The sequence below is a fragment of the Aptenodytes patagonicus genome, chromosome 13 (genome assembly GCF_965638725.1).
Source record: "Aptenodytes patagonicus chromosome 13, bAptPat1.pri.cur, whole genome shotgun sequence".
NCBI classification, from domain to species: Eukaryota; Metazoa; Chordata; class Aves; order Sphenisciformes; family Spheniscidae; genus Aptenodytes; species Aptenodytes patagonicus.
This window is the reverse complement of record NC_134961.1, coordinates 580,538-604,028: the sequence shown is the minus strand read 5'-3', so window position 1 is coordinate 604,028 and position 23,491 is coordinate 580,538. Positions and strand designations below refer to the sequence as shown.

Sequence of the window (23,491 nt, the reverse complement as noted above, 5' to 3'; positions counted from 1 at the left end):
GAAATTTAGTGCCGTGCACTAAGCCAGTGACTGTCACCAGTGCTGTTGTCTGTTCTTTAAAGCTTATGCAGCAAACATGAACTACCTAGTTGCTTTTTAAATTTAATTTAAACAATTCCTAGGTAGAGTTTCTCAAAGCTAACACAACTGTCAACTTTGAAGGAAATTTTTTTTTTTAAATATGAATTTGTTAATCCACCCTGTCCATGGTTCACTGAGAGATGGATCTCTGTTCAGATGGCGGAGGAGAAGCCTTTGTTCATGAACCCTACCTGCCTCTGCACGAAACCAGGATCAGTAGTCAGCAGTCATTACCTCGCTAACGAAATGTAGCTGACGATACTGTGCTGCCCTGCTGGGGTGGCAGCAGTCCCCAGTGCGCTAAACCTTTACCTCAAAAGTCAAAGCACTCGGATTCAGCTCTTGCTTCCACTGCTGGCCTTTTATTTAATAAATCATACTTTAATTTCCCCATAGTATAGGAGTGATGAACTGTCTGTCTCTGCTCTGGAGTTCTTGGGCAATAAATGTGCGGGGTGTGGGGGGCTGCACCAGAAGCCAGGGAACTTTTTGGAAGGCATGATCCTGATTTCATGCAGATGTGTAGGTAATGAGGGCTGGGGGAAGTGAGATACAAATATAGACTTTATAAGCTGCTTTAATTCAACCCAGGCTTTTTTTCCATGTGGAAGTGGCTCACGAAGCACGTCTTGGGGCTAGTGCAGCTGCCCAAAGTAGGCATCTCTGCTTCTCTGGATTTGCTGGCTGCTGGTAAAAACCTTTTGAAGCTCTGATTTCAGCTTTGCAAAGCAATTCTGAAAGGGCAGTGCTATAATTACTTTGATTTATTCTTTTCAAATTCTAGTGGAAAAAAAAAAAATCTGGGCTGCATTCTTAACGCTCTAAGTAGAGCGAGTGCATTTTTAGTGCACTAATAGGAATGCAGCTTCCCCCTGCCTGGGCTGGTAGTTTTTCCTTTTTCTCAAGTTCTTTTGGTGCTAACAGCTATATTCAAGGAACAAGCATGTGCAAACGCATGCACTGTGTATAAATTCAAAACTTTTTCTATTGCTGTGTCCAGCACTTGATTGGGAAGAAGATGCTCTTTAAAACAAAACACTTTTTTTTTTTTTCCACTCTCCTAAATTGATGCTAAATCCTGAAATGGGAGAAACTTTCTGGACCCTTGGCAAAAGCAGAAATTTTCTCCTAGTCCCCAGCCTGCAGCATGGCTCCTTAGAAACGCTAAACAAGTTATTCTTGCTTCTCTGCTGAAACAACCACTGATCCTGATAGTATCAGCGCTCCTGCTCATGTGAAACTCCTGCTAGGAACGTTGTTATGTTCCTACAATTTGGGGTGAGAGGAGGGAGGGGAGGGAAGGTGGCTCTCCCTGAGCAGAGGCATTGCTCGTTGTAGAGCCTCTGCTCATCTGAGAGCCACAACGCTCTGTGTGTCATGGGCCTGCCTTCAGGATTACCTGGTCTCCGTGACCAAAGGGAAGCCTTTTCCTCTGCAAGCCAGGAAGCTTCCTCCTGGAGTTGTCTGGGCTCTGTTTAGAAGCTGGTGGCTTTATCAGTACGTGCTGCCCGTCCTAACCTGTCTCAAAGGAGTGCTCAGCAGACTTTCCCAGGTAATCGTGCTGGGAGATGTGCTCAGCTATACCGTTTCCCAGCCAAGATCTTGGGAACACGTAGCTCCCAACTGCTGCCTGCCTCTTGTCCTGAACTGTTGAACTCTGAGTTTCACGGGGAGCTGTATCGTCACCGCTGTGGGACTGCAGTTGACCAGTAAAGTCTGGAGGAGGCAAATGTGTGGCTGTTGGTGATTGTAGAGGTGTCTTCACCTCTGCAGCCCCACGCCCAGGGGAAGGTACTCAGCACTTTCTGGTGCTAGTGCAGATATCTGTAGAAGCCTCTTGGATGAAATGGGAATTAGTTTAAGTCTAGAGAGGATGACTGCTCTCGCCTTCTGAATATCTTTTGCCCAGTTACTTTGCCGTGAGCCTAAAGACTCTTTAGAGTAAAACACATTAGTTCTCAGAGGACCAGCTACTGTGTTACCCCAAGGGTAACAGAGACCAGATCTGCCTATGTCCAGAGTCTCTTTAATGGCATGGAATTAGCGGTGACCTGCCTCTGAACAGCTCAGGACCCCCGATATCCTTAGTTTTATTTATTTTTCTGGTTGTGTCCATTTTCTTTGGTTTTGGAAATGGGCAAACTGTTCCGTTGTGCTTCTGTTTCCTGTGGCAGTCCCCCCAGTGAAATTTAGCACAGCGTCTTCCCCGAGGATCTGCTCGCATCTTTGGTTAGTGGTGGGTGTGCTCTTGGGGAGTTGGCCTGTGATCTGGCTGGCTTGGAGAGAGTGATATTTCTGTTTGTCCTTTCGTTCGGTTTCAGTTTCCCGGCAGCTGGGTAGAAAGCAGGGAATACCCTGGTTGGGGAAACCATCATAACAGCTTGACTGCTCACCCGTGAGGACAAGCCTTGTATTGCTCAGTGTCACTGAGGCACAGCAGTACCTGTCAGCTTCAAAAATGTCCTACAAACAAAGAGAAATTTGCTGTCAGAATCCGTGATGCTAACTGGGTTTTAAGACTAGCCAGCCGGAGAGGCAGCTCCGTGCCTACGGTAGAAGCGATTGGCACGTGCAGCAAGGAAGGGTTCAGCCATCTCGGCCAAAAGGCGAAGGGTGACCGGAATGGCCCCTATCTAAATGGCATGAGAATCTCTGCCTTAGCATATAGGAGGCACAAACACACAGGTGTGCGAGCTGTATGTCGACTACTTGCTAGTGATTGCCCATAAGCATGTAATTTCCCCCCAGATAAATGAGAGGGTACTCTGCATTGCGTTTCCGTTGCAGGGCTGGCAGTACTCCTCAGCAGCTCCTAGAGAATAGTTGAAGGACTCCCAGTTCGTAGCCTGCCTTCTCCTGCAGTAACTGGTTCATGTGTTTGTACCCTTGGATGTCTTCGGTTTAGGAGGCAGGTATGTTTTCTGTAGCAGGCTGTGGAGATGTTTGTATTACCTTTTTGTGTGTGCTCTACGAATGCATCCTTTCCTTTTCTGGAAAAAGCCTTGATGTGCACACTGTTAGCCTGTTCCTGGGAGGGCCCCCGGGACTCTTCCAGCTGTAGGTATCCTGCTGACTAGCAGGAAGGATTGTGTAGTTAAAACCTGACAGGAGCGGTTGTTTCCTCAGGGGAAGAAGTCAAACCAGCCCTCTAGCTGGAAGCACTTAAAACAGCCAGCTCTAAAGACATGAGCAATCCAGGCAGATCAGGAGCTGATGATAAATATGACATGAGAGGTTTGAGTTTTGCAGCTCATTCTTGTGAAAAAGATCTTCCCCTTTGGACAGAAAAGGTTCTCTTCCGTATCCTAGTAATGTTGCCAAGCTCTGTTTTCTCATTATAAAGAGAAAACACAATGAAAATAGGTCAGTCTAGCTCTGCAATCCTTGCCCTTTTTCAGGGCTGTGCTGTTTGTTTTGCTGATGCACAAATGGGTATACTAGATATTTAAAAAAAAAAAAAAAAATCTCATTTCCTTGTTTGTTTTGCAATGCCTGCTACACTCATTGCAAACATCCTACCGCAGTCGTTTAAGCTGACGGTGGACGTGACGCTGCAATGATTATATATTCTGTCTGCATGTGGAAGTTTGAATAGTTGGTTCACAAAATGAAATCCAACTGAAACGGGTAGCTCAGCGCATGGCTGTTTTCACTAAAGCTTGCATAGGAGAGGCAGAGGCACTCAGATGTTCCTTTGGTTATTTAATAGCCTCTGTCTATTCAGGGCCTTTGAAAGGTGCTCTTGCCGCTTTTGGCTGTGGACTGTGGATTCATTAATATGAATCCTTTGTGCAGAGAGATTTCTTCTGTGTGAAGAAATCAGAGGTGAGTGCTGTTTTTTGCTAGGCGCAAGCCTTTACAGCCGAAGTCTGTTTTGATCCAGGCAGACACCAGTCCCCAAAGGAACGCTGTAGTGTGCAAAGTTCACAGGCTGGAGAGCTAAATTGTATAGATTTCACCGAGCAGACAAACCCTCTGTCTTTAATAAGAGTTCTGGCCTTTGTGCCTCTCTGTGTAGCTGTTGTGTAAGCCGCCAGCTTTGAAGCCTGGTTGGAGTCGTGAGCGCAGTGCTCTCACCGGTAAGTTCAGCAGCTGAAGGCAGACCTCTGCAGGTGCTGGAGCGGGATGTGGGCGGCAGGGTTTCAGCTGCGTGGTAAGGTGTTTGTTTCCTCCTGGCCTGGGGTGGAAACTCAAGTCCTGGCAGGAAACGGGAGGGGAGAAGACTGGCAGGGACTGCAGTGCCCCAACTTAGCACCTGGTTAGCCTCCAAACTCCGTGTGGGAGACTCTCTGGGCTGGATCTTGCCTAACTCTGACTGAGACCCAGGGCTCTGGCCTTCTCATATTTTGGTAGTGTTTCTTTTATCAATAAAAATCACTTTGAGTTGAGACACTTGTTCAACTTCCCTCTTCCCTGGAAGCTGACCTGTGAGATCCTGGCCCAAAATGAAAGGGGAGTGTGCGGGTGGGAGAGAGAGGGGGCCAGCGTGCTTGCTCCACATCAACTCCTGGCCCCTTTGAACACCAGCAGAACATGACTGGCTCCCTCCTCATCACCTGTAAGAGGACATGGAGCCTGCCAGGCAGTCACAGCCTGCAGCAGTCAAAGAATTGGTTCCTGAGTACCCTCTCTCAAACTCTTGTGTAACTCTGCCTTCAGTAACTCTGCCTTGTCCTCGGTTCGCTGCAAATTGCCATGCAATGTCTGTAGCTGTTACTAAAGAAAGAGGACTCTTATTTTGTTCACAGGCTCTTCAAAGCGCAGACTGTCTCTCAGCCGTTACTAGTCAAAAATGGTACCTTGGGGCAACATTGCTATGTGCATCCTGCTTTTCTCTGAGGAATGGGGTCTGGACAGTGCTCCGCGTAACTCTGAGGCAAGCTGGCTGGGATCCTCGCTTGGTGCTTCTCGGTCAGGGGTCCCAGCGTGCTTGTGGTAACAGGAACCGTCTTTTGACTGTCCGAGGCAGCCCCGGTGCCAGGCGGAGCTCAGCGTGAGGAACACAGCAGTGAAGAAGTTTGCACAAGTTGAGACTGGCACCCTGCTGAGAGCTTCCCCAGGCACTGATCAGGGATGAGCGAGAGGGGGAAACACCCCCACATATTCGTGTTGCATCTCCAGTGAGCATGTAGCAACAGAAGTTTAACTCTACTTAGCCAGGGGTTCCTGAACACTAGCATGCCACCGGTGGCTTGGGAGCTACTTAAGGTCTACAGGTGCCTGGTAGCAAGTCTGGACTGCGTACAGGGAGAAGCCTGTGTGAGCCACGGGCTGAGTTTCTCCGTGCAGGCAGCGAGTGCTTCTCAGCTGATGGTGGAGGGGTGAGACTGGGGAATAATTTTAGTTTGTTTCCTGTTCTCTCAAAAATCACTGTGATGTAGTCACAGGGGTTCTCCGATACACAGCTGGTTTTGGGGGGTGGAAAGGTTTGACACGGGGGAGGAAGGAGTCAGCACAGAGTGTAAGCTTCGCTTTGTGGGAGTAAAGGTGTGTCAAAGAGCTTACAGGAGGAGATGGGCTGCATGAATCCTGAGGACAGAGCTGGGGGCTGCTGCTGCAGTCAGCAGTGTGGTACCTCGCGTTGCTGATGATTCTCATGCTGTCAGGGGTACCTGAGCGAACAAACAGGTTTAAAAAAATGTGACCAGGGATTTCTGTTTGGTCCTGACCTAATAGGACAGACCCCACTTCTCCATCGTCCTGAGCTGCCAGTGATTGCAAGGTGGTTTTGTTAGACCTTCCGTCTGGATGGAGACCTGGCCTGGCAGCCCAAACATTCAGATTTCAGCCTTTATGCAGGGAGAGGCAGCGCATTGGTTCTCTGCTATCCTTTATTCTTAATACATGCTCTCTTTTTCTGTAACACATCTCCACAGCTCTGCAGAGCTTCGCCACTATTGTTTGCTGTAAGCCCACAGCAGCATAGGCAGGGAATAGAAGACTTACGAATACAGCAGATGCCAACCAGAAGGGCTGGGGATGGGTAGAGACCACTTACACACTAATATGCGGGATACTTGCTTTGTAACAGCTTGCCAAGTTGTCCTCCCGTGCAGCACGAGGAGTGTGTACTTGTGCGGTGGATCCTGTGCATCACCTTAGAAAGATGATCGATCTCTGTGACAATCTGGGGTCACCAGCACTTCCAGGGAATTCACCAGGCTCTTGGCCCGCTGGTGCCCGGCAGCCTCAGCACTGGCTGCTGACTGGAGGTCTCCAGCATTGTCTGGGTGTTCAGATCCAACTCTGACGTGTTTTGGCGATGGGGGCTAGGCAGCCACACAGTCCGAGGCATAAAGCTCACTTGGTTCACTTGGGGAAGCCTCCTTGATATTTTTGTCATACTCTTCAGCTCAGAAGATCTATGTACCTGGTTTATTTCTTTTCTCAGGGACGGTGAGAGCAGCAAGTCTATGTGAGTATTGTTCTACCCTGTCCTCCTTGGAACAGCGTTTTTGTTTTCCTGTTGTAGACTGGTTTGGGCTTCTGGTGCTGTAAGCGGAGGTCGTCCGGCCTTCCTGGCACTCATCATCAGCATGTTTACACCCCTTTCCCAGCGCTGCTGTGGTGCATGTCACGCAGGCAGTCTCTGACCTCCATTCTCTCCTCTGCACTTTATTTCCAGTAGGTTCCTGACTTGCTGTCACCTTAGATAAGTCACTCCTGCATCCCCTGCTTTCCCAGCTGTAGAGGGAGAATTGTGCCTCTCTGCAGAGCTGGGAAGCTTTGAGAGCGCCACAAAAGGAGCTAGATACAGGCTTGCTCTATTCATTGTGCTTGACAACTCAGTAAATAAAACTTCACTCAATTGCTCGCTCTGTAATTCACACATAAAAGACCTGTCATTCTGATCTCTCCCACACCATGTTTTAAATGCAAAGGATGGAGTGAGACCTTCTAGTAAAGCAGCACAATTTCAGTGCAGTACAGAATGGTCTTTGAGGGTAAGGTATTGTCATAAATAGTATAATGCACCTGCCTTGGCAGGAGGAGCGGAGTGCACGTGGTGAACCTGGCCTTCGTCACAGCCTTCCAGAATTTAACATGGATCTTGTGACACTTGATAAGCCTTCTGGATCCTCAGAGGGTGCAGGAGCTATACTAGCTTTCCAGAGAAAGGCAGCAGTTCATGCCAGTGGGGAGCCTGGTTTTTCCTCCTTGGGTTTGAGAGGAATAAATAAATATTCATCCTCTTCTGGTATCCAGGTTCTTATACCTTCAGCTGCAAAATGCATCCTAATCATCATGCTTCAAGGCTCTGTGTTACAGTGCTGGCTGGCCCAAGTCCCGGGGGACAGCCTGCTGTCTCTGCAGGCTCTTGCGCTCTGGCAGCAGGCAGCTGTCAGAGCTATAGCTCTTGAATGTAAAGTTTCCACAGCATCGCTTAAAGCTGAGTTCTAAGGTTCAGGCATGTCCTCTGTAATCACCTCTGCCATCCTCCAGCCCAGTCTTCGCATCTCTGGTGTGATGCTCAGTTCTGCAGTTCTTGCTTGACTCTACACCTTGGGTTTTTCCCATGGTTTTTGCTTCACCCCCCCTGGAAGTGAGCTGCCCAGCCCTCTTGCTCCTTGCTTACAGAAACCAGAAGGCATTACCTCGGATATAGAAAAGCTTTGTATTGCCATCCCCTTCTGGTGTGCTGTGCTCCTCCACAAAGTTGTAGTTAGGCCGAAGGAACTTGGAGCTTTCCAACCTTTGCTTACGTACCTGGTGATTTGTAAGCTGTGTCTGTGTTTCCGAACAGCTGAATGTCCTGAAAAGTACAGAATCCTGTTTTTCAAGCAAGGATTCTCTTTTCTTTGCCTCTGTGCACACTCTGTTAACTGCTCTGCTTGATAGGGCTCTGTACTGAATCAGCCACATCAAATGCCTTGATCTCCTCTGGTGGTGTCTCCTTCGCAGGGCTGGCAGTAGTACTGCCCGTGTTATTCTTTGAGAAATGGAATCAGCAAAATCCGAGGAGCTGGTTGTCAGGGAAACCTGTGTGATATCCCAAGCTGAATTAAGGAAAAACTCAGCCTAGAGTTCCTGGTGCTAATGTGACACCTGTCCCTGGAGCCTGTCCCCAGGCTGTCTGGTTGATCAAGAACCGTGGCAATCAAGTTTGAACAGTCAACAAGGCTTCAAGCTTGTAGCTGTTCAGCGCGCAGTGGCTGGAGGCCAGCGCTCTTGCAGTCTCACCGTGTGAAGCTCTGCTTAGGAAGTGATGATTAGTGTGCAGAAGAGATAACGTCCCATTACTGTGACCAGCTGTTAAAGTCTTTCTTGTAGAGCTGGAGCTAGACCTGTCTCATCACTGTGCCAAGGGAGGTGGTTGTTTCTGCGGTGTAAGCCTCTTGGGCAAGGGATCTCTCGCTTTCTCTCCGGTTTGTCAACATGCTCCGAACACACGGTTGGTAGCTCGACAGCAAAGGCTTTGGTGGTAAAAACAGCTTCAGATGTTCCCACTCTGCTTTGCAGTTCGCTGCCTCCTCTCCTGTGCTGGAAGTGGCATAGTGAGAGGCTGTGCACATCCAGCTCAGAAATCGCCCTCCAGAAAGGGGTGAAAACTTCTTGATCCTGTTTTGCCACTTTTTCGCTTTTTCACCCACTGTGAATCACGCCGTCCGTAGGGCCGGTCAGTGGGCAGTGAAACGTCTCTCTTGGGGCAGACAGCACTGGATGGGCTCTGGGTGCAGAAGATGGTGGATGGTAGCTATGGTCCCATTCCAGAGGTGTTCATCCCAGCCTGTCAGTGCTGGCGTTTTAGTGCCGGGCCTTGAGACAGGGGAAGAATTGTGACTCTTCTCTAGGTGGCCGGCGTGGAGGACTAGTTGGTGTCTCTCTGGTGGTGTTGGTAGCCCTGCAACACCGCTGGGGAAGCACATGAGGAGTAGAGGAGTGAATTGGAATGGCTCTTGCTTACCAGGATGATGGCGAGCCAAGCAGCGTTTCTCACTGCAGAGCTGTCCCGCGGAGGCACCGGAGAGCTTTCGGCGCCGTGTTGGGTTGTGTGTTGCCACTGTTAGATCATTGCTTGTTCTTCCTGGGTTTCCTGCAGATATTAAGACTGTGTGCTGGGCTGAAAGCCAGCGTTGTCTAGGCCCTGGATTTAGTGAGCTAGCCTTTGCCAGGCTGCCCGCACTCCACTGTACTCCTCTGACACCCAGTGTTTCCAGGCAGGTCAGTATGGATCCAATCAGACCTTGCCTGTCTGCGCTGCTTTCCCTTCCCTGTGCTCACCTTCTTGCTTTGACCTTTCCCTTCCCTTTTTGTATCCCCACTGAATGGCTGCCAGCCCCTGCCAGCTCTGCCTCTTAGAGCTGCCACTTGTGATTCCTGAAAGGCGGACAGGCGTGAATGAATGAGAGCCTAGCAGAGAGCAATCATTTGTTGCAGCAAGTTTTCTTTTTCCCCCCTTTCTTCAGATACAGCACAAAGAATCCCTCTCTGCAGTCGGAGACGGTTCATTACAAGAGAGGGGTAAGCCAGCAATTCTCCCTGCCTTCCTTCAAGATTGATTTCTCAGACTGGAAGGATGATGAGGTAAGCCTCTTCTCAGTGTCCCCTTCTTTCCACAACCCAGTTGTCCCAGAAGCACTGGATTCCATTTAGTGCCATGAAGTTATGGCTGGAAGACACCCTCTCCCAGCTGCCATGGCATGTTTTGTGGGTATGAGACGAATGGGGCCCTGGGAGGAGCAGGCATGAACACTGTATGAGAACTTGGCAGGTAGATCAGGCAAACAGGGAAGAAACCCAGAGAAGCAACTTCTGATATCGCTGATCAGCTGGCATCCCCACATCTGGTGTAGGAGGGGGACTGCGGAGATTGGCACTGGAGCTCTTCCTGGAGGAACCCGCCACTCCTTAGCCTTCCTCTCCCTGCCAGCCAAAAAGCTTGTGGGAACAAATGTCTGTCTTGATCTCTCTGTTTTGGTGGCTTTTTGGTTTTGTTTTTTTGGCTGGTCCTCTACAACAGTGGTCTCTAAAGTGGGGTGCTTGCAAGACAATTCATTGGGGTGCGGGAAGAGCTTCAGTAGTACATGTATATATCTTATTAATAATGAATATACATATATTGGGAGTATGTGCTCAAAATTTTTTACTGATGGGATGAATAGTCAAAATAGTTTGGAGACCACTGCTCTAGAAGAGTCCTGCTCTGTTTAAGGGCCACATCCTGCATTATTAACTCTAGCAGTACAGTGTTGTGGGGGGATACTCTCCCTTCTGGGGCAGACTCACACTGGTGCATTAATGCGGAATAAGGGAATGCCTTCCTCCTTTTAGTTTAACCCATAACTGCAAACAGACGAGGGCTTGGTTTTAATTAAGTTCTCTGGCTTTTACTACATAGCAAGACCTGTGGAGTCCTATTAATTTTGCTATCTTTGCAAAATTCCAACCCAGGCAGTAACTCTCTGCTTCTTGAGCCTCTGAGCTTTGGCCCAAGGGCTTCCCCTGCACGTGGCGCAGGGCAGGGACACCTTGGTCTTTCCCCTGCTCTGTGCAGAATTGCCGTAAGAGATTTCTGATGCAGAGGAGTTGGTCTGTAGCTACTGCTAACGCATTTGTTTCTGTGGACCCCTCTCCCAGGTTAACACTGATACAGTGTTCATTTCCTGACCCAAGCCTGTATAAGAGTACTGTGTATGTGAACCCTGGTGGATAACTCTACCTATTTAAAAAAAAAAAGAAAAGAAAAAAGAAACAAAAAAAAAAGAAAGGAAAAAAGTAATCTTTCATGTATTTTGAAAAGATTGAATAGCTATTGTCTTGAAGTTACAGTTATAACTATAAGGCAGTCCCGTGCCTTAACAAATGCCATGGCGGTTACCAAGAGCCTGCAGAGTCTGGTCTCCTGATGTCTTGGCTTCTCTGCCAATATATGATTTCACAAGTTCAGCCTACAAAAGCCTGGAAGAGCTGCTTTTCAATCCCTTCTGTTGTCTGAGAGCTGGAAAGTAGGAGCTCAGATCCCTTTCTTCTTAAAGAATTGAGAAGCTTAATTTTCACTTTTGTTCCTGCCAGCAAGGTTTTAACTCGAGTACTAAAGTCATGTCCTTTTGACAGCTTAAAGGGAGAGATGCTGTGGAAAAGTAAGCTTCTAGCTCCCTTTGCTTGATTCTGCTGCATCCTCTGTCTCCTCTTTTTTCATTGGTGTTACTGGGAGCTCTGGTTGTGGAGAAAATGTGGAACAAGCACTGTGATTCGGAAGAGTTTCTTCTCCCATTTTGGCTCTGTGTACATATCAGTCCTTGTCCTCTCAAGTCCAGTAAAATGCATATGGCTAAATCTTCTCAACCGGCCACTGAAATGCAGCACTTTTATCTGAGACAGCTGGCAGAGTGTCATCACTCAGCTGCGTACAATTGCATGCTTCAGATTGCTTTCCAGCTTTGTTATTGGTGTTGTCCAAAAAACCCGGATTTACTTCATATTTTTGCTCAGTGTAATACTCGCATATGATGTAGTTCTTGGCTGGCCAACAGAAGGGAAAATAATGCCGCGTTGGGTTGTTATGTGGAAAGCTTTGTAAAAGTTTACTTTGTCTTCGTAGTACACTGGTTTGCTTGCAAGTTATGGTGTATGGCTTGTGTTGAGACAGTTGTTTTCAGGTCCTTAAAAATGAATGTGAAATGGGCCCTTAAAGAGGCCTTTTGTTTGAGAACGCAAAATTTTATATCGTAAAGCAACCACAGTTCTATGATGTGACTTTCCCTTCAAATGGACAAACAGTAACTGTTGTCGTCCAGTAATAAATCAGAGCAGGAAGCAAAGCAAAACCGTAAGCTCCTTTGAGTAATTTTAATCAATTGTCCTCGATGAATTTTCCCTCTGTGGCATGCCGTAATGATTCAAAAATGCAAGCTGGAAAATAGTGGCTCAATGAGTTTCTTCTGTAACAAATACTGAGAGGTTAAATGAGATTTTTGTGTTCGCTCTGTTACTCTGCTGTTTTGGAAAGAGAATAGATTCTGGTAGTTTAAAGGAGGAATGAAATGTAAAACCATCATACAGAGGATGAAAATCAATATCCCTCATGTCTGAAGACTAGCTAGGTCAAATCGTAAGGTCTTCCAGCGCATGCTTTCTATTCGGAATCAGGTATGCACATCTGAATTGTGTGCGTGCAAAGCTTTGTTACGCAGCTAAGAGTTGCTTCTAGAAAGCGCTGCGGAAGCTGAGTGGCCCCAAAGGCATGCAACCTGCACGAGGAGCATGCAGCTATGGACAGAAGAGCAGCAGACTTGCAATTCCCTCTTCCCCCTGCGCCTCCCGTGGAAGGTTGGTGAGCTCTTGCAGTCCGAAGCGCGTTCCTGCAGCTCTTGGCAGAGGTGCGGCCGTGTGGCTAATGGGCTATGGCACACTTGACTGGTGGCTGACAGGGTATATCGTCTCTCAGTGTACAGTTATCGTTCACTTCAGGATGAACATTTAGGTTGTAATTTATTTGAGGAGGAACCATTTCAGCTCACGGTGAGGGTCACCTTCCTTCCAGACTGGGTGTTTTGGGTTGCCGTTGGTGCCAATGCCAATGGCTATCTTGGTAGTTTATCTTTTGAGGGACTGGCTGGAGAAAATCACGCTGCAAATGATGGTGGGGCTGCGGGAAAGTGAGGGAAGCCCCAAAGCACTACCTGAACGGTGCTGCGGCGCTTCGAATTGGGTCTCAGTTTTAACTGGAGAACTGAAAACAGACTACCTGGAGCACCGTGGTGAAATGACATCTTTTTCTCTCTTGGCAAGAGATGAGACAAAAAACCCCAAGTCAGTAATTAACCAAAACCACCAGAAATCCAGTCTCTGAGCCACTTCCGTTCCTGGCATAGGACAGTGTTTGTAAGGTTGCATTTTTCTTGTGTTTGTAAGATGACGTGGAGCTTTTGAAGTGCTTTAATGAAGTGCAGGGCAAAGGAAGAAATTGAGTCTGTTTTCCTTGCACTCAAGTGAGATCTTAAATTTTCACTCTTGCCGATTAACAGGTCAATGACCTGAATTTCATAACATGCCAAGAGATGGAAATCAGTCTGGTGTTTCCTTAAAGTGTTGTGTGAGCTTGAAGTTTTACAGATTTTTCTCTATGTCTTCAAGAACTTCATACAAGAGTCAGGGTTTCTTTTGTGGTGTAGGGAGCATAATGCGTGCTGCTGTGCTATAACCGGTATATCCTACCATACGCAAGCAAAACTATGGCACTAGATGTATTTTGAGAAACTTGTCCTACGACAAATCACTCAGGCGACTTTTAGGATATATGAATTAGTGAGAATTAAATACCATATAAAATTCAATTGGAGATCCTTTGCTTTGCTAGCCACGGCTGGTGTTTAGTGCCATGTCAATGTATATATGTTGTAGTTATTCTGGTTGACTCCCTTTGAAAGTTGGTGCCTGAATTTTAAATCCTTCTGCTCTGTCGTGTCCTTTTGAGACCAGGGACTGGGGCCCATCAGAAGGGGCCTTCATTCCTCTGATGTTAACGCTATCTCGAGCATTGTCTTCAGGCAAGCCTGGTGTGAATTGTCTAACCTCATCTCATTTCTTTCCCTCAGCTGAACTTCGACTTGGATCGTGGCGTGTTCCCTGTGGTCATCCGAGCAGTGGTGGATGAAGGGGATGGTAAGCATGGTGGTGTGCTTCCTTGGTCGTCTTCTAGCTCTCTTTGAGGTTATGTGACTCCTTCAGGGCAGGCCTCCTTCTGCAGTGAAGAAAACATTTTACTTGTAGCAAAGGCCTGGGGAGCCTTTCCAGAATAAAAATATTTCAGGAGCTCACCTTAACTTCCCTGTATTAAAAGGGCCCAGATAACCACGGGTTCTTACACAAAAACATGCTTTTAAAATAGCCTCCAGTTTTACAGGAAAAATGGCCAGACATTTAGTGTTGGAATAGTGTTTAGGAGAGCTCCTGGCTCTGCCACCAATGCCAGGCACAAATTGGAGCAAATTACTTCCTTTCTCTTTGGGTTTTGCATTTGCAGTTTGTAAGGCAAGGAGGGAGTTGGTCTTTTTCCCCCTCTTTGAGGGGTAAATTGTCTTCATAAAAGCTATAGCTAACTGTAGGGTGGGGCCTTTCCCCTAGGAATGGTCAGAGAAAAAGAAATGGCTTTAAAATGCTCAGGCCACTGTTCCACCAAATACAGCTTCATTCAGCAGTTTAAAATTCTCCTGCTTTTTCTGAAGGGTGCTGAACGGTTATAGTAAAAGAGCCTAACCTTTCACGAGAAATAATATTGTCGATTATTTTTAAAGCACGTTGCCATTCTGGAGAGGGAAGTCCAGTAAATGTTTAGATTGTTACTCACCTTGCGCAGTATTTTCCTTAGGGGGTGTGTGCTTTTGGGCCCCGTGTGGTTGCACTCATTCTGAGCGTCAGCAATGAAAAGGGCACAAGAAAGTCACGTTTTCTCTAAAATTGGGGGCTGTTGTGGTCAGCAGGACCAGCATTTCACTTCTGCGTTTTGTAACGTTTTGTACAAAATTTAACAATAATTAGAAAGGAAAAAATCCATTGTTGATTGCATTGTTTAGTGCAGTCACTTGCTCAGTTTCTTATGTTGTAGATGTGAAAGTGCCCAGAAACTCACTGCGTTATTTTACAGTCCTCCAGGCGGAGCGAAATAGAACTGGATGAACCAATTTAAAGTGTGACTAACAAAGCACAGTGCAACATAAAGGAAATTACTTCTAAAGTGCATCTATTTTTAGTGATTTCAGGCACCGTTAGTAAAATTGACATATATGTATATTTCCTGACCATAAATATAAAACACCTTCCTCTCTTTATGGAGCTTTTGGCAAGGTATTTGTACTTTCTAATGTTGGGCATGCCTAGAAGGACCAAAAATAGAACAGGAGGCAGCATGGGAAGCATACATGTATGCACATACCATGCTCAGTCTTAGCCAATAGCGTACTGTCATCTATTTTAATAACCTGGAAAGGCAATTGCTTTTAAATCCTCTCCTGGAAAGAATATCAGCACAAAAATATGTGACACTTGAGAGAGATTTGAGGAAATTGTTGTGTATTTTGGTTCTTTTTTAACTGATGGGACTGGAAGGAGCTGGCCTTGTGCGTTTGGAGCACCTGGAAAATTACAGCTGGCCTGTAACTTGTTGTGTTAAATAAAATTGAATGGCAAATTAAAATAGCAGTCAGCGAGATGTTGGTTTGGACTGAATTCTGCCAGGAGATGTTTGCGTGCCTTGAATGTGAGCTTGCAGTGTTAGCCCTCTCCCATTCCTGCCAGCGGGAATGCTCTCAGGGAAATGTACAGAAACCCTTAGGGGAGGGAAGGTGCCGCACAGAACGGGCCGCACAGCTCCAGCCACACACGCTGCTTGAATGCCACGGAGGGTATGAAGGGAAGCGATAGCTGTTATCTCTTACTTGGCTATTCAAACTGCAGGGAGGGACCTGAGTTTCATTTACAGAGTGAGCTGGAACAGCCTTGCTCTTGGCTGGCAGTGGGTGGAGCAAGCAGATGAATTCCCAGTTTTAGCCCTCTTTTCTGCATGCCATTACGTTCCTGAGCGCACCCAAATTGCCACGACCAATCTCCGTTACCCAGCAAATCTGCAGGCACGGACTCTCTTCTCCCACATATTGCTGTTTCCAGACGTGGTCACTGTGCTGTAGTCCAGTGAATGGTTCCTCTTGTTGTCTCTGTGTTGTGGGGGCCCAAAGGAAGCTCTTGAGCTCCTCTGCCTTTTAGACAACACAGGAGTTGCTTCCTTCAGCTGTTAACTTTCTGGCACAGAGCTGATAGTAGTGTCTGCCAGCTCTTCTGCATGTGCTGAGCACAGCCCGGGTACTCGTCGGTCCAGGCAGGGCGAGGTGGTTACGTGCCTTCCCTTCCCTCGGTGACGCCCCCATGACTTCTGTCTCCCATTTCCATATGATGAGTCTGAACGTAATTAAGTAAAAGGGTCCAACCAGTTGGAGCTGAACAGAACCTTAGAGTCTTGAGCCAGAGAGACTGGGGTTGTACCTCGGCTTCCTCTATTCTGTATTTGCTGAGGGAGCCACGAATGCAGTACAGAAACCTCTGACAGCCCCTTCGCAATGCTATTGGATTAAGAGGAATCCCCGGGTTTGGAAGAGGGAAGACGTGATGTTTGTCTTTGGGGAAGAAAAATCAGAGAACTGCACAGAGATGTTTCAGTGTCCAAAATTGGTGTGAGAAATAAATGTTTTATAAGCATGTTGGATTAGAGTGAAATAGTGATAAGTACCAGGGCTGGAAGTACTGACAACTGCTGTTAGACCAGATGGATTTATTAATCTCTGTGATAAATTCAGCTAATTAAAAACAGGAATTGGAGGGGAGAGCAGAATCCTACTGAGCTCTTTGTTTTACTTTCCCTTTCCAACCTCTGAAAACAAAGTGGGATAGTTCAGAGCACCCAAGATAATGAAGGCATGCCTGTGTATGGCCCACCACAGAGCCCAGCAGGGTTTTGTTCTTGCTCCGCAGGAGTGTGAGATGAACCAACCTAATGACAAGACAAGAAAAGTTTTAAATTGCAAGAGGAGATGAAAATAGAACAGGTGGTGGTTTAGAAATTATAAATGGACTAAAATTCAGCTTGTGGTAGTTCTATGCTTGTGCTGTTTTCAAGGTTTAACCAGGACTGCTGCTCTTCTTTTTGCAGTGGTGGTTGAGGTGACGGGTCATGCCCATGTTCTTCTGGCTGCATTTGAAAAGGTAAATGGGTTATTTTTTCCCCTCTGTCCCTGTCCTTGTATATGTAAACATTTCCATGGGTCATTAGTTTGTATTTATATAACACTTATCACAGTGGAGTCCTGGCCCATGACTGGAGTTCCCGAGTGCTATTGTAGTACAAATAATTGCTTGCAGCAGCTTTGCTTGCAGCCTGTAATTATCATTTGTACCAGAACTGGTCACTCGGCTAATTGTAGCTGGTGTTTCCTGTGTGTGGGGAGAGGGTGTGCCTCAGTGGCTGTCGTGTTTGAAGGTGGAAGGTGTTGACCATGGCTGCTACCGTGCAGTTTTCCAGGGCCTCGTGCTCTCTTTGCAGAACTGGATCTGCTGTGTCCAGACCCCGCTGCACCATTGTTTGGCCTTAGTTTACATGTAGCACCAAGCCCTTTTAAAGAATTAGGATACATCCTGCATAAAGACTTTGAGCTCCACTACTTTTCAGTGGCATGTTTGTTGTAGCTGACTGCTGCCTACATAGTAAGGCTAAGCCAAGCTGTATGCACAAGTCTTGATAACAAGCTCTCTTCCCATGATAACTGGACCTTGAAAACAGTTGCAAGATCCATAACCGCACCATGTTGTGTCTGGTTGTGGTAATACTGCAGACACGTATCCTGGACAAGTGATACTTGTAGTGACATGCTAAGGTGAGGCAAGAGATGCTGGAGCAGAGCTGGGCCTGTAGAGGGGAGCAGCATCAACGCTGTGCTGTTAGAAATTCCCCGCTTCCAGGCTGGCATGTGGACTGACGACTTCTTCTCAATCTGCTTGGTTCCTGCCATATCCTTGAGCAAGTTGACAGGTCTTACTCTGTTCCTCCTAGGTGGATAATGTGGATGGTGACAAGCTGAGTCAGAGGGCATGGGAAGCACAGTCAGTCCTAAGGAAGCCCTGTGGCTGGAAGATGCTCTAAGTGTTCTAGGTTGCTTTTTTGATGGGCTTAGTATGTGAAGAAAATGAGTTTTCCTGTGTTAGAAAGGCTTCTCTGAGCACTGGCTCTGTAGGTAGTTCTATTCCTGGCAATTAGAGATCTGTCAGAAATGAGATGGGCAGCTGCAGCACCCCTGGGACTAGGGCAGGGATGTTATTCTTCCAGTTTCCTCCTCCAGCTGATCTGGAAAAACAAAACACAGTGGTATCCCTCAGTCATTGTTCAGCAACACCTGGGAGAGGACAGCGTGGGCAGTGGGCCCTTGGGGAAGGCTGTAGTGTTTGGAGTTGTGCTGTAGACGGAGACCCCCTAGCCTTGCAAAATGAATGATCAACCATTTCTCAGGAGAGAAAAATAGATGAGACCACCAGCTTCCTGTGTGTTACAGCCTGATTTTGAAATATTCCACACGTTTGCCTTCCTCATCTGCGAGACTCACCTGTGCTCCACTGGCTATTGCCTTCATAGCTTTTTGGTTGTAGCTAGGTTCAGGTTAGGCTTTGGATCTGATGATGCGAGTATGACTTTTACTTACAAAGGAGTGTGTCTAGTTGCTGTTTTCCAAGTATCCAAACATAGCGCTGTTGCAGTAAGCCCAGCCTCAGTGGTCAGGGAGTAGAGCTCTCGCTTGGACCTGGATTTGTCCCAGCTTCCCGTTCTAGCATCCTGTGGCCAGCGCTTGATAATAGCACCTTATGGAAAGCAGGAGAATACACACGTATTGGGAATGTATTAGCATGAGGGCAGAAGTGAAGCTTTGGAAATTTCTGTCTCGTGAGATTGGAAAGTGGCTTGAGTCTGTTTTAAAAAGTCTGTTTTACTCTTAATTTGTGCACTTCAGCTATTTAATACATTTCCTTTTTTTCCTGCTAGCACGTTGATGGCAGTTTTTCCGTGAAGCCGTTAAAACAGAAGCAGATTGTAAGTACCCGTTTCCTGTCTACTGCTTGATTAAAGACATTTGCTGGTGTCCTGCAGGTGCCCGACTGTACCCAGTGGGAAGCTTCAGTGTTAGTTCACTGAGAGCCTGAGATCTCACCTTGTTGGCGCAGATATCACAAGCAAAGGCAGTGAGCTGCTGGCAACCCTTAACGTCGGGTGGGTTGTTGCACAGCCAGATGTGTGTTGGGGGAACAAATATGGCAGCGTGGGACTGGCAGAACAACGGTGCAGGTCTCTTTGTGCTTCTCTGGGAGGCAGGCACTATGTATAGATCCAGTCTTCCCTATGCGTTCCTGCCTTGCTGGCATTTGGCGCTTGAATACAAAACTGGCAGAGCCCCTAGACATCCCACAGTACCGATGCTTCCATGTCTGCATAGGTGCAAGTAAATCAGGTTTGCATAAGCGAGCTTAGGTGCTGTGTGCGTTAAGTAGCGTGAAGCACATCTGTTCATTGACATTGCCTGATCTCCTTAGGTTCCGTGTTTTGTGGTGTGGAAGGATATCTTTGCAGGCTCCCCGTGTCCTACCTGGAGGCTGAAAACTGTTAGCTTTCCACATGTGTGTGTGTTAAGATATTAGGGGATCGTCTTCTCCCTGCACAAGCTTCCTTGTTGTGCCCATGGTATCTTTGGAGCAGCCCCAGGGACTGAGATCTTTTGGCTCATCTTTCCTGTCTTCTACAAGTATCCTGGGACTTGAGCAGTCACAGAAACGGTCTTGCTTTGAAGCTGTTGTTTATGTACCAGACTGCACGCGTTATGAGGGGAAGGGAAGAAGGGAGACTGGCAAACAGGGAAACATTAGGGATCTGTAGCCCTTTTTTAGCCCGTCCCGGCGTGGTGTGATGCGCAGAAGCTGCGCGCTGCCTTATCAAGATTGAAATTGCATCCAGTCTTGCATAGAGAGAAATACATAAGCAACTGCAAACTGCTAAGATTGCCAAGAATTTCAGCTTCTGAAAGGAAATCTGGTAGTAATCCTGCTGCAAGGATCAGCTTGAAATGTCTTGGAGAAACAGATGAGATCTTGGTGGTCGATCCCTTCACCTTTAGGTGTGTGCTGTGTTTCTGCTTTAAACGTGTTTGACTTCAGCTGCTTGTGATTGATGGCTGGGGTTTTCTGATCTGAATTAAAAAGCCTTTTACTACCAAGAAGGTCATTAAGTGCCTTGATTAGACACTTTTTGCTCTAGGATGTTCCTTCCAGTCCCCAAGTCAGAAAAGAGCCACTAAACAGTACCAGTTAATCACATATCAAAATTGTGTTCAGTAATTCACTATCTGCCTCACCAGTGCTGTGCAGAGACTCACGGCCTGTCCTTCAGACTTGCTCATGCCCAGTGGCAGCAATATTAGCCCTCGCTGCCAGAGCTTTATCCCGGTGCTAGCGGTGAGTTACTTGCCGCTCCAGCCTGACGTCTGTTCTGAGCCCTGTGTGTCCCAGACTGACCTGCGTTCCCCTCCCTTCCTTGGTGCTTAACTTGGCTGTGTTGCAGCATGACCTCCTGGCTAGTTGATCAGTCTGGGTCCCACAAGTATTTTTAACAGAGACAGCCAGAGACTGTTCCGGAAAGGAGCCTATAGAGCGTGCGAAGGCAGGTTTGTAGTGGGAACATCCAGAAGAGCCATGCCTGTGAAGGGAGAGCTCGCGCGCTGTGCTGGAAGAGGCTGCCTGAGCGCTGAGGGAGCAGAGCAGTGCGATGCCATCGGTGCCTCTTTCTCACATATTCTTTTGATGGGAGAAGAGCATTCACGAGCTGAGGAAAAGCCGCTCATTTATCTTGCTTGTGGGTTTTCGGGGGGATTTTTTAAAATTTTTTTGTTTGTTTGTTTAAAAACAGTGCTTACATGGCTGTGAGCTCTCTGAGTCGGTATTGGGTTACTGCGCACACTAATGCAGTGTGTACCATTCTCCATTTAGCACTCCAGACTCCCCAAATGGAGGGCTGTCTTGCTGGAAGTGCTCTCTAGGGAAGTTCCCACCCTACCACAGTATGGTTAGCTGACTCCTGCAGTGAAACAGTGTGTGCTTGTCTGTCTTTACTGGCAGAGCATGTAACCTTCCCACTCAGTGTTTGGTTGTGGGTATTTTTTTTATTGGCAGTTTGTAAAATGTAATGCTTATATGTTCTCTCTCTCATGGCTTCTAAAATAGAAGGAAGCTCTTTCTAGAAGAACACATGTACCACTGAAACTGAGATAGCATCTGCACCCATAAGAGCATAGAGCAGAGGTATAGAGTATATGTCTGCAGTATGACATTGAACATTCTTCCCCATCACTGCTTTTCTTTTGCCCTCCCCTCCTTGCCATTGCCAGGATTCCCAGGTACCTTTTGTGTGCATCGATCTCTCAAGCTTTTTGGGAGCAGGAAGCAGCAGCTAATGAGCTGAACTGCTTTGTTCTCTCAGCTGAGATCAGTTATAATATATGTACCAACATGTTTAAAGAAATTCAAGATGGATGAATGCAAACAGATGGATCAGCAGAAAAACATGACCTGGACTTGGCTGGTGGCTCCTGTGTGCATCAGCTGAGGCTGTATATAGCAACAGAAGCCTTTGGAAGGATGATGTGGTGCGGGATGGGTCGGAGAAGCGTGAAGGTGAAGAACTGCATTGTGTGCAATCACCTACTCCTCCTTATTTACTCCTCCGCTTTTAAAACCTAGAGGTTACTCTTTCTAGTAAGAGCCATGTTGCACTGCTCACCCTTTTCCTACTGGGACATGAGCTTCTCAGGATTTTTAGAGGCAAGCAGTTAAAATGAATGCAGACTCCTGCAGAGGCTTTGGTCTCTTCCTTCCTGACCTCTTTTTTTGCTTTGAGCTGACCACTTCTGCACTCGCTGTCACTCATCATGATCCTCCGAGGGGTCAGGATGCTGTAACAAGACTCTCTTTGAACTGTCAAGTTACAAAAGGACATCTCCCACGTAATTGTTCCCAAACTTCCTGGGTGAGTTGTGAGCCTCTGCAGAGGATTTTGCTCAGCAGTCCAACAGCTGACCTCATTGCTGTGAAATGCAGGCCTAGAACAGATTGTAAGCTGCACGCTGAGTTAAACGGGTAGACTCTGGAATTAGTTTGTTGAAGCTGCTGCATCCCAGTTCACTGCATTTCTAAACTGGCGAACAGGCTGGATATAACTAGCTCCTGCCCCCATCTTGGCATATGACGTCTTCTGCAGCACTGAAATCCCATGGCAAAGCCATTGCTCTTCTGAGCACCTGGCTTGACAAAAGGAGAGGAGAGAGGCCGATTACACATGGAAATGCCAAAAGCCGTGGGACTGGCGAGCTGTTGAAGCACTGGGTTCCCAGTGCATGGTGTCAACTGGACAGTTACTGAAGATGGCAAGAAAGTGTTTCCGTCCCCTATTTGCGAGATGTGTCAGTTTGATACCTTGCAGCCCCTTCACCATTTTACCTGTTGCGGGGTTTTGTGCGGAGGAACACGCCCTGCTCTGGGGACGCTGCTGTGTAGCACCAAATCTTGAGGGACCAGTATCTTTGTGCATCCTTGTAGAGGCTGCTCCTCACAGCTGTAAGAGTCTCGTGCTGTTCTTGCTGGCTAAGCTAGGGAATGGGGGAGAACACCCCGCAGTGCAGAAGGGGCTTGCCTTGCTGGGACTTGAACCATCAGCCTTTCTTGCCTCAGTGCTTTAATTCAGCTGCTCGGGGGAGTTTGCAGGCAGCTGCCAGTGTTTGCATAAAGGTATGGCTCTGAGGAGTACGTCCCAGGTTTGGGGCTGTGAGCAACTTCCACTGTGCCTAGAGCGCTTTCTGCCACCACACACCCCAATTTAGAGATGCCACCAAGGGCCTGGAGGTGGTAATAAATGACACTGCGCTAATGTTGTCCCTCGAGCACTTCTCATGCTAAGGGAGATGGTTTGTCTCTCTTCAGTAGCTTGACCTTATGCTCCTAGGTGATGAACAGGGAAGTGATGTGCAGCCATTGATGTGCCAGTAACGAGCTGTTGGCACAGCACGTCCACTGAGGTTACAAAGATGGGTGGAAGTTCATCTTGGATAAAGTTAAGCAGTACTTCACAGAAGGAAAGGCCTGTTGAAGGCTGATTGCCTCTGGCTTATTTGAGCTATGGGTGCCTGTTCCCTCTTGATCTCTGAGACAAGCAGAGTTTTTAGATTATTTTGATAGTGACAACAGTGATCAGTTGGGCTCCCTGCTTAGACCAGACAGGATGGGCACCACTTTTTGAGCAAGGAGAGACTCCTTCTCCCAGCTATCCTTTGCAATATTTGCTTCTGTTAATTTTTTTGTGTGGCTCTAGGGGAGCCGGCTGCCATGGACATTTTGACACAGGGAGGGAGGGGAGGTGATCGCGAAGCAGCAATGACAGAGCAGCTGGCACACCAACTGTTGTCTTCTTCCCTAGGTTGACCGGGTGAGCTATCTGCTTCAGGAGATCTACGGCATCGAGAACAAAAACAACCAGGAGACCAAGGTAAAGGTTCTCAGGAGGCTCCTGCTCCCTGAGCTGTGGGTTTCCAGCCTGCACCTTCTGCTTTTGAGCTTAACTGTGGGGCTTGGCAGGGCAATGTGGAGATGCCTCCCAGAATGACTGTCAAGTCTGTGTGCAGGCACTGAAGAAGCCCAGGGATGGCAGGTTCTCACTGTTGTAAGGCCCAAACAATCAGTGGAGTTGTGCTGAGATAATTTTAGGTAGCATGAGGCTCTTGAGGATATTCCCTGGGGCTGGAATTGCTGGGAGAGAAGGATATCAGTGCCCCATGGGGCAGAGCACTGATCTTTAGGGCCTGTAGAGAGAGTGGGCCAGTGTTAGCTGCTGCTCTCG

The 23,491-nt window shown here is 47.5% G+C and overlaps 1 protein-coding gene across 4 annotated transcripts in view; it reads left to right on the top strand.

The window, feature by feature from the left end:
• Positions 1-23,491, top strand: part of MGRN1 (mahogunin ring finger 1) — a 57,621-nt gene that overhangs the window by 19,688 nt on the left and 14,442 nt on the right. For all 4 annotated transcript variants that reach the window (XM_076351086.1, XM_076351085.1, XM_076351088.1 and 1 more), the window contains exons 5-9: positions 9,489-9,606; positions 13,620-13,686; positions 16,724-16,776; positions 18,602-18,649; positions 23,072-23,140. In XM_076351086.1, the coding sequence (XP_076207201.1) occupies positions 9,489-9,606; positions 13,620-13,686; positions 16,724-16,776; positions 18,602-18,649; positions 23,072-23,140 (355 nt within the window). The remainder of the gene's footprint in view (positions 1-9,488; positions 9,607-13,619; positions 13,687-16,723; positions 16,777-18,601; positions 18,650-23,071; positions 23,141-23,491) is intronic.